The sequence below is a fragment of a genome, unplaced genomic scaffold (genome assembly GCF_019419815.1).
Source record: "Pyrus x bretschneideri cultivar Hongxiangsu unplaced genomic scaffold, Pyrus_bretschneideri_v1 Contig67, whole genome shotgun sequence".
Taxonomy (NCBI): domain Eukaryota; kingdom Viridiplantae; phylum Streptophyta; class Magnoliopsida; order Rosales; family Rosaceae; genus Pyrus; species Pyrus x bretschneideri.
Genome location: NW_025999806.1, coordinates 858,602 through 875,320, shown reverse-complemented (window position 1 = coordinate 875,320; position 16,719 = coordinate 858,602). Strand labels below are relative to the sequence as shown.

At 33.8% G+C, this 16,719-nt stretch overlaps 1 protein-coding gene across 1 annotated transcript; it reads left to right on the top strand.

The window, feature by feature from the left end:
• The first annotated feature begins 11,184 nt into the window (after positions 1 to 11,184).
• Positions 11,185 to 15,495, top strand: LOC103929000 (putative germin-like protein 2-3). The gene is given in 4 exon segments (XM_048573380.1): positions 11,185 to 11,249; positions 11,481 to 11,546; positions 15,061 to 15,196; positions 15,199 to 15,495. Coding segments are annotated over 4 exon segments (564 nt in total).
• The last annotated feature ends 1,224 nt before the right edge of the window (positions 15,496 to 16,719 follow it).

Sequence of the window (16,719 nt, the reverse complement as noted above, 5' to 3'; positions counted from 1 at the left end):
TCTTTGTCAACCAAAACAAGGTGAAAAAACTATTTAATCTTCTATCACAGAAAAATATGGTGAGCAATAATGTAATTCCACAAAACCAAATTTTGCCGTTTTTATTGAACTACAAGTGATTTTAGCATATATCTATTATTAAAAAATAATCTTCTAAAAAAATATTACAAGTAAAACTAAGAATAAAAAACAAGAACTTCTCTTCCCACTCTCACTCTCACGTCCTCTCCCTCATTCTCTCCTTCCTATTTTAAAAACAAATAAAAAATATTCACACACACATAAAGTGTGTAGGCATGTGCTATTTTTAATAATAAAATATTTACATGTCAGCATATATAATTTTTATAATAAAAACTCTTTAATTATTGACAAGTAGAAACATTTAGAGTTAGAAACGTTAAAAATAATAATAAAAAAAAGAGTTTAGAAACGTTACATCTAGTATTTTAATATTTATGACTAAATTTTCTATCATATATTTCTATTTTTAATTTGTACCTATTTTTAATTTGCAATTTTTTTTAATATGTACGATTTATTTATTTATTTTAGTTTGTGCCCATATTTTTGAACTTTAGAGTAAACCTTTTATTTAATAAGAGAGTATAATTGAGTTTGCATAAGTATTACATTACCGAAGTGAAATGAAAAATAAAAAAGAAAGTACAATTCATTAAATAATAATTTAGAAAAACTCCCAATGATAATATTTTATTTCATAGTCTTTCCCGTCTCCTATTCGTTTCTTGAAAAAGACAGAAGTGTAGCATTATGAGTTGCACAAAATAAGTAACTACAACAAAACCAACGTATACAACTAAGCTTTTAAGAAAGGTCATTACTGAACGCTAAAACACCCATCAATGAAATGAAACACTACTCGAATAAGATATATGGTTTAGCATGGATTTATATATAGGAACGTATTAAGTATGTATATCTTCTATTCTTTATCACGTTATAAACTAAAACTTCACCCATTGAACCCGTAAAATAATAGGTTAGAAGCGGCACTACGCTCAGATTTAAACTACCAGTATTCCAAAGCATGTATATACCCGAGGACCGGTAAACTCATGAGTATAATAGTGCAATATTTAAAGGGACGAGGACCCTTAGCAATCTTCCAATACCAGTAACATTTTAATATGGGGTAATATACTGACCATCATCATTACGTAGACTGCTAAACTGTACTCAACAAGGTCATAAATATCAGAAGAGGAATATATAAGTTCCAAGCCTTTAACTTACAAATATCTAAACAAAAAGTGTATGTTATAATACATAAGAATAAAGAAACATAAGCTTAAGTACATACAAGTAATTTAAAGTGGAAAAAAATTTCTTGTTCAAAATGTGGGGAAAAAGCTTGTCAGGATCCCTTTAGGCCTGGTTTGGTACTAAGGTGATTCTGAAAAATACTAGTATCAAAAAAAGCTGGGAGCTGTTTTTGTGTTTGGGAAACATTCAGCTTCAGTTTTTTTTCATAATTTTGGATGAAAAAAAGCCAAAAACAAGAAGCTGCAAACTCAGCTTTGAAAAACCGGTTGTTTTTCACATCTGTTTTACATAAAATTTACCAAACACTATGATACTGCTTTTTTTTTTCAAAAGCATTTTTACAAAAAAAGTTTACCAAACACTCTGCTGCTTTATTTCACAGCTGCTTATTCTCACAGCACAGCATAATCAGTTTTTTTTTTCAAAACACAGCCATACCAAACCAGCCCTTATAACCATTCAACTTATTTTATTAATATCTCGTTCATTTTACGTTTCAATGATGCCATGGAGTAGGCTATTTCATAGGGCTTATAACAATGAAGCTGTTCATTGAGTAGGTTCGAAGTCAATAGGTCCAGAAATGAAGAAAACTGGACCTACACTGTAATCAAACTTTATTATGTAGTGTATTTCTTGGTAAGTATTTGAATTTTCGAAATTCATAAGAGTTTTTTGACCAGACTTACCTAGGATGCTTCGAAAAGAATTGATTTTCAATCCTTATTACTAGAACATTTTCATTTTTAAAGTAATGGTTAAGGTGAGGACACATAAAAGATTATTTCCCTTATGATTTTACATCATTTGAAAAGTTAAAACTATAATTATTAAGCACTCTTTAAAATTAAACAGTTTGTTGGAAATCTTTCAAGATTTTGAGTAATTTTAATTTAATAAAAACTTTCTTGTTTCATAACCTTTTTTAATGATTCAAGAGCCAAAGCTTAAGAACTTTTTATGTAGAATAACATGGTGTAATTATATTTGCTTAAGCGTAAAGAGTTACGACTGAAAAGAAATATATAAAAACTGTGTTAGTTGCTTTGATAAAAGTTGATACAAACTTAAGATGGCCATAACTTCCTCATCCCTTAATCTTTTTAATTGATTCAAAAAGCTAACTTGAAGCATTTTTATTGTAGATAAAGATTATATGTTCTGTTTTAACTAAAACCCATTGATCATTATAATTTTTCAAAGATACTGAAGTGACGGAATTTCATTGTTGTTGAGTTAGTTTTGACAATATAATTCAATCTTTTAAGCAAGGAAGTATAAGATACAATTATTACACTTGTAGTGAAAGATGAGTACTGAGAGAGACGGTTTGTCATAAACTTGCAAATACAAATGATTTGTCATAAACTTGCAAATACAAATGGCTAACATTTTAAAGAAACTTTGCAATGGATATCAAATTGAAATCTTTCATGAACCATCCACTTGCATTTGTATGACCAATTAAACTATCCGATTGCACGTTTCTTTTCAAGCTATTCGTATTTTAATCCTATAACTAACGTCATAGGTAAACGTTTGAAAGATTAGCGTCAAGTATTTAAGGAGTAAAAACAAATAGTTCAAAATACGTCTAAGGATACTTTGGTTGTTTTTTTTTTCCTAAAGGTCAAGAAATAGAATCTCCAGTAGCGAGCATCTTCCTCCAACAACCAAACAACTATCTTACGGAATTCTACTTGAGTGCAATCCATCAGTTCAAAATGAATCTTCAGGTTGTAAATCCATTCTTTTGCCTTATAGGGTTTGCCTCCAGAAACTTCTTGCTCCTAAGTTTCGAATATGCGTCACGAGTCGTCCTAGCTTCCCACCAAGTTGATTCACCTCCATCCTTCTTGCAAAAGCTTTGACAAAATCTTCCCTTTTTTTTTTTTCTCCTAAATTCATTAATGAATCTATTTTAAACGGGTTCTACGTTTAAGCAAACAAAACAAGAATTTAAAAGTAGAGTTCCTAAGAACTTCTACTATGAAGAATTTAAGACTTCAGGGTTGGTGTGGCTCTTTGAGAATTGCCTCCACGTTTGGGAAGCAAATAATTAGAAATTCTAAGTCCATTAGGGGGACGACCAACATTTATACGAGTTGTAGTCTTATTCTTTCATGGCCTTCCAGAAGTTGACGGTTTATCATACATTTGAGAAACTATAAGATCATTGATTGATCCCGTCACGGGCGGTTCAGATTGCGCAGGTTGCGCATAACTTGGAACTGCCCAATATGCCTAGTACCTTAGCCATCCCGCTAAGATTAAGCTGACATCGGTCCAAATGTTAAGTCCCTCAACTGCATGGTTATTTGCGAGCTCATCCAGATTACTTGAAGGGTACTTATGGCACACATTTACGGTAATATATAAGCGCCAAGGTTCTGGCATGTTGATGAAATTGCTCATACATCTTTTGAAATTTCTTAGTTAGGCATGAAACTTTGATTGTGGTTGTACATGTCTGTACATAACAAAAACGTTTATAATGTATGTATAATAGGCACACAAAAAAAATCTACATGTGGTTGATCTCAAATTAATGGTTTTAGCATATCTACAACCAAATTCAATTAATGCATGAATAACAAATGTTGACTCCAAAATACCCTTTTAATCATGAAAAAATAATTAGGTGATACAACACATTGCTGATACATAGATGCTCTTTCTTATCAACTCAATTCTCTTGCCATGATGTCCTTTTCTTTCTTTTAAAAATGAAAACTTTTGCTTTGATACCAATCTGTCACGCCTCCCAATTTCATGGCTAATAAAGATGACACATGCGTTGTTATGCGAGTTTAAAGACACTCAAAACAATTTTCTTGAAATACCTCAGAGTAAAACTTTTATTTAATAAGAGCATAATTGAGCTTGATAAATATTACATTACCAAAGTGAAACGAAGAATAAAAAGGGAAGTACAATTTATTTTATAATAATGTAGAAAAACTTGTTTTATTAATATCTCGTTCATTTTACGTTCAAATAACGCCATTGAGTAGTCCATTTCATAGGGTTTTTGACAAGGAATCCGATCATTTAACGTGTACAAACAGGTTCGGAGTCAATAGGTCCAGAAATGAAGAAAACTGGGACTGCAATGTAACGGTGATGCTTTGGTTACAACCTTTATTAGTAGTGTATTTCTTGTTAAGTACTTGGCCATTGTTTCCCATATTTTCTAGATTAAAAGTTGAGGCTTGAGTTTAAATTTGATGTAAAGATCATTGAAAACGGATAAGAAACCAGTGAGATATGAGTATTTGAATTTTCAAAATTCATAAAGAGTTTTTCGACGAGGCTTACCGAGGATACTTCGAAAGAGTTGATTTTCAACCCTTATTACTGTAGCATTTTAGATTTTAAAGTAATGGTAAGATTATTTCCCATATGAATGACAATGATTTTACATCGTTTGAAAAGTTAAAACTATAATTATTAAGAACTCTTTAAAGTGGAACAGTTTGCTGGAGATCTTTCAAGATTTTGTGTGATTTTAATCAAAACAATCTTGTTTCTTAACCTTTTTTAATGATTCAAGAGCTAAAGTTGAAGAACGTTTTGTGTAGAATAAAATGGTGTAATTATGTTCTGCTTAAGATTAAAGAGTCACACTAAAAAGCAATCTATAAAGAATGTCAGTTGCTTTGATAAAAAGTTCATACAAACTTAAGATGACCATAACTTCCTCATCCCTTAATCTTTTTAATTGACTAAAAAGCCTAACTTGAAGAAGTTTTGTGTAGATTAAGATTTTATGCTCCATTTTAACTAAATTCATTGAATTAGTAAAGTTTTTCGAATATAGAAGTGACGAAATTCCATTGTTGTTGAGTTAGTTTTAACAATATGATTCAATCTTTTAAGCAAGAAAGTATAAGATATATTTATTACACTTATTTGTAGTGAAAAATGAGTATTGAGAGAGAGTTTGAAGCTTAAAAGCGATAGTTGTAGAGACAAGAAGTTGACAGACTGTTTTGCTCCATTTTTCCTTATCATAACATTTTTGTTTTATCTAAATTACATATTAATAGAAACCTATTTGTAACCAAACACCAATGAAATTACAATCATAACCTTTAAAACATAAGTGAAAGAAAATATGCAAAAAGAAAAAATTATGGACTTTAAAGTAATTTTGCACAAGCAAGTTTTTGCCTTTTTTTTTTTCTTTGTAAAACCTCACATCCAGGTAAGGTAAGAATAGCAATTTTCTTCTGCCACGTTCCCCTCAAACTTAACCAATTTTCAATTCAAATCGCCAAATGAAGCAAGAATCAATCTGTAAGTTCGAGTAAAATTGTCCTATAAATTTGTGTCTCTCTGAAGATTATTTCGTTTCATTTTCAAGCTGAAATTTGAGTGTTTTGGGAATTTATTTACATGTAGGTAAGATGCTGCATCTTATTCTGTCAACATTTTTAGGTCGGTCGGGAGATCAGATTTCGTCAAATTAACTTGAAGATATCCAGTATTTAAATCTTCAATAACATGTTGCAGCCCTATTGCAGCAGAGGATTGTTGCACTTCACCCCTTTACATTGAATCTTTTCTAAATGTGGTTAAATGTTGTATGTGTTAATTTTTTTGCTTCGTTTGTTGCACTTAGATTTGTTTCCACTCTTTCTTGCAAGGTTTGGTTTCTTTATGACACGCTTGATCCTGATATTCACCAAACATCAGGGTAGGCACGTGCTAGACGACACCCGACGGTGACGAAGCCATATTAGGATTCTTGAGAACTAAGAACAATTAACCGACATAAATAAAACTTGTAAATTTAATTATAATGAATATGCATTTGTGGACCGTGTTCAGAGTATACAACTAAATCGAGACACTAAAAAGGAATAATATAAAATTGAATGAATAAGGAGATGGGTCCTACACCGAGAGGACTCGAATATGCCCATGCGGGAGTGCCTTGACGCCAGGATTGTACGCCTCAAATCTAAGTCCTGAGGGGGCACAAAACAAAACATGAGTGGACCAAGTTGATATATAAGTAATACTAAAACAATTAATCTTTAACGTACTAACCCCTAGGTTTAGAAAACTTGTATAGCATAATAAGTAATAGGTTTTTCCGAAAACCCTAGTACACCATAAAACCTTTCATAAAACATATATCGTACATAGGTTGCTTAGTAGTGGTAGCACAAGGCATATATATATATAACCATATATCTTCAATTGCCCGAAGGCACTACATTTCTTGGCCGAAGCCACCGACCAACGCCTGGCTGAAGCCAATATAAATATTTTCCGCTCGTAGGCACTAATCAAACGTCCGACCGTAGCCAATATAAATATCTTCTGCTCGTAGGCACCAACCAAACGCTTGGCTGAAGCTAATATAAATATCAATCGCCCGTAGGCTCCTACAGCACCCGATCGAAACCAATATACAAGTATCATTCGCACATAGACAGTATCATTCGTCCGAAGGTAGATCATTCGCCCGTAGGTAGGACATTCGCCCGTAGGCAGATCGTATGAATAACCACTAAGTAAGTACATAAAAACATTAACATAATATTTCTAATATATATATATATATATCTATTTTAATCGGAGTTCAGTAGCTAAAATGACATATTGTAAAACCACGTTCATAAGTATGTATATAGTCATCAATCATATATACCACAAAGAATGTAAAGACAATAAAGCATAATATAACATAAAGTGTAAATCCAATTTACTCATAAACGTTTCATAAAATGTAACCAATAAATCATGCTTTTCATGTATGCATTTCTAATAGTAAAATCATGCATTTTAGAAGGAGTGCACTCACAATACTTCGCCGTCGAAGAGCCATGCAAACAAGAGAGGACGGAAACGCCATACACAATTGCACCCAAGCACATAAAGGTACCAATTAATAACACTACACTAAAACGGTTGAATTTCGGGAAACAGATGACATAAACGGATTTAGGACGTCAAAAAACATAAAGGGGACCTTAGGTACCCCCACGCGCCGCTGCACGCCATTTTGGGTCGCCAGAAAGTTCATAGGAAAAGTCGTCGGTGCCGCCGTGGATGGCGGTGGAGCACAGTACCTCTGGTGGAGGAACATGTACTCCACACGCCGCCCAAGGCAGACACCCATGCATGCCCATGCACAGTCCCACGCGCGGACTACGTGCTGGCCAGGGGTTTAGGATCTGACTAGGTTGGGCTTAGTTCCTAGGCTAGGGCCATTTGGGTTTGGGCCAGGATTACATGGCCCAAAGGCTTGGACCGGGTTCCATGGGTTTGATTGATTTGATTTTTAGGTCGAATTCACGAGGGAAGAGGAAGCCAGAGCTTCCCAAGCTCCGATCGACCTCGATTTTACATTAAACTTGACGATTAAACCATGGAAATGAAGCTACGAGGGAGAGGAAAAGAAACATACCATTTTAAGGTCCAGCCGTGGCAGAGAAGTGGCCAGGAAACATAGAACCTCACTGAGGAGGTGGGTGTGCTAAGTTCCATTAATGGGTATCTCTGTGCTCCACAAAGAAGAGGATAGAGAAAGAGAGCAAGGAGTGAAGATGATGGTGGTGGTGTTGTCGTCGGAAAGAATAGGTGTATGTGTGTGTGAGTGTGGCGCTCGGGGAAAGGGATGCGGCGAGGGAGAGAGATGGACAGAGTAAGGTCTGAGAGGGAGATGGACATAAATGAGACAGACAGAAAAGAGGAGAGGTTAGGCTGGGGAGACAATCCAAAACAAGTGGGTCCCATCGGGCACACACATTAAGAACAAAAGTAATCCCATCTCAAAAATATCTAGCCCACAAGATGAAATTACCAAAATACCCTTGTTCCAAAAATCCGTAAATAAATATCGGGACGAGTTGTTACACTTAAGTAGTGCTGAAGATTACACCATCTTTGACAGATGTACCACAATCATGAAGTTAGTAATGTTATTGTTGTCAAACTATATTTTAATATTATTGTAAAATTCAGAAGGTATGGTCTAACTCGTGAGTTTGAGCTTTATTTCATTTTCGCATGCGTTGATGTTTGAACCATTAGACATCAAAAGATATCGAAAGAAAAGGTTGTAAATCAAGAATAAGGATATGCAATATGTTCATCTTAAAGTATCTAGACTGAATGGGAATGTATCCTGTCATTATTTTTCGTGGTTAGATTGAACATCATATACAGAACTACCAGATCATATATTGTACTTTTGGATGTTCCAATTATGCCTAAACAATAAAAAAAATCAAAGATAAATTTCACTGCACACGCAAAGCTTGTGTGCGAGTTGATAGTAAATTTGTAGAGTAGCTTTGTGTGTGTGAATTGGTATCTTATCTGTGAGTTTTTTATAGGAAAATTTTAGAGTGATTAACATTCATTGCAAGTGTCACATCCCGGCCTAAGCCCCCATCACATCCCAGGCTCAACTCCACCGTAGCATGATATTATCCGCTTTGGGCCCCTACCACGCCCACATGGTTTTGTTTCTGGGAACTCACATGAGAACTTCCCAATGGGTCACCCATCCTGGGATTCCTCTTGCGCGAACTCACTTAACTTCGGAGTTCCAATGGAACCTGAAGTTAGTGAGCTCCCAAAAAACCTCGTGCTAGGTAGAGATGAGAATATACATACAAGGCTTACAGGATCCACTCCCTTGGGCGATGTGGGATGTTACAATCCACCCCCTTAGGGGCCCGACATCCTCGTCGGCATACTTCTAGCCAAGGATTGGCTTTGATACCAAATTGTCACATCCCGGCCGGGCCCTCACCACATCCTAGGCTCAACTCCACCGTAACACGATATTGTCCGCTTTGGACTCCTACGACGCCCTCACGGTTTTGTTTCTGGGAACTCACACAAGAACTTCCCAGTGGGTCACCTATCCTGGGATTCCTCTCGCGTGAACTCGCTTAACTTTGAAGTTCCAATGGAACCCGAAGCCAGTGAGCTCCCAAAAGGCGTCGTGCTAGGTAGAGATAGGAATATACATTTAAGGTTTACATGATCCACTCACCTGGATGATGTGGGATGTTACAGCAAGTACTTTTTGTAGAGCTTTAGCAAAGAGTGTGCACAAAAGTCTTCAAAAGTAATGACCTTAAGCTTGCTAGGGTGGGGGCTAAAATGGTTGAGGTTTTAAATGAAGCTCATCCCAACCATGTGAATAGTTGCTGATGACTCAAAACTCCAAAATGAACTTTGATATTTTTGTAAAGTTTTTGTTATGATTCTTTGCTAGAATTAAGAGTCGTTTTAGCCTGTTTATCTCAATAATTTGTCATAAACTTGCAATACAAATAGCTAACATTTTAAAGAAACTTTGCAATGAACAACAAATTGAAATCTTTGACGAACCCATATGCATTTGTATGACCAATTAAACTATTTGATTGCACCTTTCCTTTCAAAATATTCCTATTTTAATTCTATAACTAACATCATAGGCAAACATTTGATAGATTAGCATTAAGTATTTAAGGTGTAATAGCAAATAGTTCAAAATACGTCTAAGGGTATTTTGGTTGTTTTTGTCCTAAAGTTAGGGAATCGAATTAACTCTAATCCAATTCCTAAAATAATCTTGTGTGAGTTCTCAGAAGATATATCGCTTGTCCTACAAGCATTTTGGAGAATAGTGGTGTCAAGTATTAAATTTGTGGGATTCTTTAGGTACCGTTTGGTACGTAGGATGTGATGGAATGTAGTGGGACAGATGTGCCCGCCCCACGTTTAGTGCACCAAATTCCCTGAGGTAGCACTATCCCGTGGAACAATTTGGTTAAATTTTTTTTTTTCCACCCTTTCCACCCTCCCTGGAACGAACTCGTTCAATCCCATGAACACAAAAGTATAAATTTTTTAGACAAAAATGTCCATTGTCTTTTTCTATATTTTCACTATCTAAATCATAAAACAAATCAAATCCTAATTCTATCATTTTTTTTCTCCTGCAGCCTTCCTCTCCCGCAACCTTTTCCTCTCTCGTAGCCTCTCCTCCCCCACAGCCTCTCTTCTCTTTTCCCCGACGGATTGAGACTGCATCTCTACATCTCCAGGTTCAATTTTTCTCTCTGTAAATCTTTGATTTTGCTTTTCTTGTTTGTTTTTACTTTTTCGTTTTTTATGAAAAATGATTAAACCCTGCATTTGATTGTGTTGGGATTGAGTTTTTTTAGGAATGGTGATGGGGAAATAATGGGTAAAACAATTTGAAAATTGCAAGCACCCCTTCAAGTTATCAAAGGATATGTTGTTTACTGCTACATACATATTGCATCAAGTTGAATATATTTATTTTCTCCTGCATACAGATTGCATTATTTTCACATGGTGTTGTTACATTATTTTGATGAGGGTTTTAAATTTCGTCCTAGTTGCAACAAATTTAGTCACACATTTATACATTTTACAACCCCTCTCATTCATGTGTTGTTTTACTGCATGTGAAGACATGAATGAATACAAGACTCATTTCTTTTTTCTTATGAGCGTTTGAACTATATTGGCATAAGTGTATAATGAACGTACGATTATTGAGATATAGACAACGACAAAGGAGACAAAGGGAAAGAGCTAGTTTAAAGCAGAGGACATTTGTTAGACTTTATGTTAGGAGAGAAGAGATAGATCGTATCACACAATTGAGTGATACTATTTGTGGGAGCTGCGAATGGATGGGAATGCATTTGTAGTTTTATGTGATTTATTAAAAATTCGTGGTGGATTGGTAGATGATTGTCATGTTACAATAAAGGAGCAAATAGCTACTTTTGTTAACATATTAGCCAACCACAAAAAAATAGGACAATTCAAGTGTGATTTATTAGGTCTGGTGAAACTATTAGTCAGTATGTCCACAGAGTATTGCATGGGTTGCTCAATTTGCAAAACATGTTGCTTGCCAAACCAACCCAATCCCAGATGATTGCACGAAATCGAGATGGAGATGCTAGAAGGTAAGCAACATGGTAAAATCATTAATAACATAATTATTTATCGTTGCTAATTAATATAATTAATATAACTTTTTCTTTTGTCTAGGGTTGTTAGGAGTGTTAGATGGAACATATATAGGGGTCATTGTGCTTGAGGTCGATAGACCAAGATATCGAACAAGGAAAGGTCATAGCAACTAATGTGTTAGGCGTATGCACACATGATCTCAAATTCATATATGTGTTATCCAGTTGGAAGGGATTAGCTATTGATTCAAGAGTTCTTGGTGATGCTATTGCTAGAGTTAATGGCCTTAAGGTTCCCACTAGTAAGATAGACAAGTACTTGCTATTCCTCCTTACTTTTCTTGGCCAACAACTAAAAATTATTATTAACTAATGTAGGTACATACAATTTGGTTAATTCCGTATATATAAATGGTGAAGGTCTTCTACCACTGTATAGAGGTACTAAATATCATTTGCAAGAGTGGGGAGACAATTCACATGCACCTAGGAATCATGAAGAATATCTTAATATGAAACACTCACATGCTAGGAATGTCATTGAGAGATGTTTTGGCATTCTCAAAAGACGTTGGGCTATCTTGCGGCATCCTTCCTACTATCCAATCAGGATTCAAGGACAAATGATCACAACATGTAGTTTACTTCATAATTTATTAGAAAGTAAATGACAGTTGACCCTAAGGAGAATGCAAGGCTTGCATTTGACGAATTGCCAATAGAAGAAGATTTACCAGAAGTATTAGCCCACATTGAAACCGTTAAGTCAAGCCAAATATAGACTCAATGGAGGCATGATCTTGCAAGAGAAACATATGATGAGTGTAGAGGGGTAAGGGCTTGAAAATTGTTTGAGATGGTAGTTGTTGTAATTGTTTTTTATTGTTTGATGACAGTTTGTTGAATGATTGTATGTGATATTTTGTTTTCTGACAAATGTAATTGTTGATGTTGGTTGGCTCTGTTAAAACTTGCCCCTACTTTTTGTAATTGGTTATGAATTTGTTGTGGATTCTCTCTTTAAATGAATCAAATGCCGAAGCTTAAAAAAAAGAAAAAAAGATGATTGTTGTAATTGTTTTTTTATTGTTTGAAGACTGTTAAGATGATTGTTGTAACACTACTACAATGTTAGCTTTAGGTGGTGGATGATGGTGACAGACATTAGAAAAATCATGTAGGATAAATTATATCCGACACATCATTTAATTAGAACGGATATTAGAAAAATTCCATCGGTTATATCCGACATCAATTCTTGGCAGATATTTAGTGGCGGATATCAAAAAAATCATGTCGGTTATAATCGACAGTATTTTTGAATCTTTTTTTTTTAAATATTTTTGACAGATTCTGGCGGTTTTTAAGTTAATGATGGCGGTTATAACCAACAGAAATTAACTATTTTATTATTTTACTTTTTGGCGGTAATTATTTTAGTATTCTGACGGTTATAACCGAAAAAAATGAATATTTTATTATTTTACAATGTTATATTGATTAAAAATAAATAAATAAACACATATTTTGAATATTTTTCTTTTCACTCATGACCCTAAAGTCTAATGAACTCAATTCCTACGAGCTATAAATTTTTTGAGAGAATAATAACATACTACAATCTGAAGCTCTATCATTTTTGTAATAAGGATTATGCTCCTTCACAGGCAAGCAACAAGATACAAAGAAATTCAAACAATTGTTTTCAATACGTCACAAAGCACATTGTCTGGCACATAAACACACATGAACATCTAGTGTACTCTATCATGTCTGATTTTATTATTTTAAAATGTTATAATGATTAAAAATAAATAAATAAACACATGTTTTAAATATTTTTTTTTTCACTCATGGCTCTGTCGAATATACCCGACACGAACAAAGCAAAATTTTGGACGCCCGCTAGAATAATTTCTGAATGTTTTTTCCCTTTTTTTTTTTGAACAATTTTTTACATGCTATCTCGGAGTATATACAAACATATTTGATAGTTAGATCGTTGAAACTAGTTTCGTAGAATGCATATCTTATCAAATTGATAGATTTAACAAACACTTAAGAATTAATGTTATACTTCCATTAAGTATAAAATAAGATTTGTCCACTAGTGTAAATATTTTAAATTGAAGATCGAATTCATTCATTGCATTCTTATAGGATCGAGGAGTGTACTGCAAAAAATCATCAAAATCGGAGCTAAAATAATCGTTAAATTGTAACTTTTCATTTATAACCATCGAAAACTTTTGTTCCATTACCTAATCTATGAATGTTTGTTTTCTACGATTTTTTATGTATGTGATCTTGGAGTGCGTACAAACAAGTTTGATAGTTGAATCGTTGAAAAACGTTTCGTAGAATGCGTATCATATTAAAACGGTAGATTAAACCAACACTTAGAGTTAATGTTATACTTCCCCATCAAGTATAAAATAAAATTTTGTGATATCCACTAGTGTAAATATTTTAAATCGAAGATCAAATTCGTTTAATGTACTCTTATAGGGTCGAGGAGTGTAGTTGTAAAAAATCATCAAAATCGGAGCTAAAATAACCGTTAAATTGTGATTTTTCGTTTATAATTGTCGAAAACTTTTGTTTTGTTACCTAATCTCTAAACATTTGTTTTTTGTGATTTTTTACGTATGTGGTTTCGGAGTGTGTACAAACAAATTTGATGGTTAGATCATTGAAAAAAGTTTCGTAGAATGTGTATTGCGTTAAAACGGTAGATTACTTCCATTAAGTATAAAATCTTAGTGTAAATATTTTAAATTGAAGATCAAATTTATTCATTGCATTCTTATAGGGTTGAGGAGTGTAGCTATAAAAAATCATTAAAATCAGAGCTAAAATAACCGTTAAATTGTGAATTTTCATTTATAACCGTCGAAAACTTTTGTTTCATTAAATAATCTCTGAATGTTTGTTTTTTACGATGTTTTACATATGCAATCTCAAATTGTGTACAAATAAGTTTGACAGTTGGATGGTTGAAAAAAGTTTCGTAGAATGCATATCGCGTCAAAACGGTAGATTAAACAAACACTTAGTGTTAATATTATACTTCCATTAAGTATGAAATAAGATTTTGTGGTATCCACTAATGTAAATATTTTAAATTGAAGATTGAATTTGTCCATTGCATTCTTGTAGGGTCGAGGAGTGTAGCTGTAAAAAAATTATCAAAACCGGAGCTAAAATAACCGTTAAATTGTGATTTTTTGTTTATATTCGTCGAAAACTTTTGTTTCATTACGTAGTCTCTGAATGTTTTTTTTTTTTTTTTACATATGCAATCTCAGAGTGTGTACAAATAAGTTTGACGATTGAATCATTGAAAAAAGTTTCATAAAATGCATATCGCGTCAAAACGGTAGATTTAAAATTATTTATCGCATATTTTACATGGATTATTATCTATTAAACCAAACAAATATTTATTTAATTTTTAAAAACGTATTCTATTTAAATACATATTATTTATTTATTTATTAAACCAAACAATTATTATTTTATTTTTTAAAATCGTAACAAAATTTTGGAGCGGAGGGGGGGAATTTAAAATTTTGGGGGGGGAATTTAAAATTTTGGAAGGGAATTTTGGGGGGAGTTTTGCCGTTATTTTGTTTCTATCGGTTATAATCAACAATAATGAAAATTTTCTATCGGTTTTTATTTTAAGAAATGTTGCTTTCGGTTTTAACCGACAGTAATTAAAATTTTTCAAAATAACACCCTCCATCTCTTCTTTGCGCCGGTGCCTTCTCCTTTCCCCCTTCCCTCTTCCTTCCCCCTTTTCTCCTCTTGGCATCTCCGCTGCGCGTATTGATTTTGCCCCATGGGGTCTTAACCCTCCACATACACACCCTAGAGCTACTGAAAATTTGACAGTCCTGGAAGGGAGCCTCAAAGTTGGTTTTGTCACCTCCAACCAACCCCGAAAACCGCCTCATCATCACCAGTCGGTCTTGTGCATTTCCAGCAGGGTGATGTTTTTGTGTTCCCAGTTGGTCTTGTGCATTTCCAGCAGAATGTTGGACATGGTAATGCAGTTGCCCTTGTAGTTCTTAGCAGCCAAAATCCGGGTGTCATTACCATTGCAAATGCAGTATTTGGATCAAATCCTGATATACGTGCTGATATTCTTGCAAGGGCTTTCCAACTGGGTACGAACGCGATCTATAGCCTTCAGTCCAAGTTTTTGAATAAATTCCAATTTGCAACCTCTGATTAAATCAAAAGGGATTTAGCTCATTCGAAGTGTCTATAGAAAATTATTACAGTTTGTTTTTCATCGCAGTCATGTTGGTCTACTGTTTTGTTTGATTCAAAAGATTTAATTTGTTTATGCTCTTTTGAAATGCTGTTGAAACCTGATATCCCTGTTGGTCATGTCGGGATAAGGCTGTGTGGTTGTATGCTCATTTGAAATGTGATCAAGTTGTTATTTTTTTATTCTATTGCTCCCAGAAATAATAAAAGCGGATGTTTGGTACCAACTTCAAGTAAAACACGAGTGCTTTGAGTTTGGAAAACTGTTTCTATTTGTTTAGGCCAAAAATGAAAAGGCTTTCATTTCCTTTTAAGCATGCAAAATGCACTTCATTTAGAAGCATAAAAGCCAAACAAAGTGGTTTATATTTTTTTTATTATTAATATATTTCTATCGGATATAACCGACAGAAAATGCTCTTATTCATTATTAATAAATATTTTGTTGGTTATATCCGACACAAGTTATGTCGGTTTTATCCGACAGAAAATGCTCTTATTTATTCATTATTAATATATTCTCTGTCGGTTATATCTGACACAAGTTCTGTCGGTTTTAGAGTATTTTCTGTAGAAAAATTCATTTCCTGACGCTGGCAATTCTGTCGCTTATTATATCCGCCACTGCATCCATTTTCTGTCGGATTTTGCTTAATATCCGACAATAATATACGTTTCTTGTCAGTTATCATAGCGACACTAATAAATGGTTTTGTAGTAGTGTAATTGTTTTTTTTTTTTTTTAGTTGTTTGAAGACAATTCATTTCTTATGACAATTTATTTTTCAATGATATATGACTTGTTATAACAGTTTGTTTCTTTTGTTACCTATGTAATATATGGCTTCTTTGATAGATTATATGGCTACCTCATGCTATTAGAATGATCACGAGGAGGATGTACTGCTTACCATCATCGATGGGATAGTTGCTGATGGTGTTTGGTGTGAGACTGATAGTTTTAAGGCTAGATCCAAGATACGGGAAAAGATTCCTAGAATTTCTATAGAGGCGAAGCATATACAAAACAAAGTGAAGCATCTAACAGAAAAATTTTCCTCTACATATGACATGATGAACATCTAACTTTGGTTGGAAGTACATTTTGTTTTTGTTCTTTCTCAATTAGATGCTTTGAAAGTCTTAACCTTAATTCTTTGGGTGCTTATTGTAGAAACATCCTAAT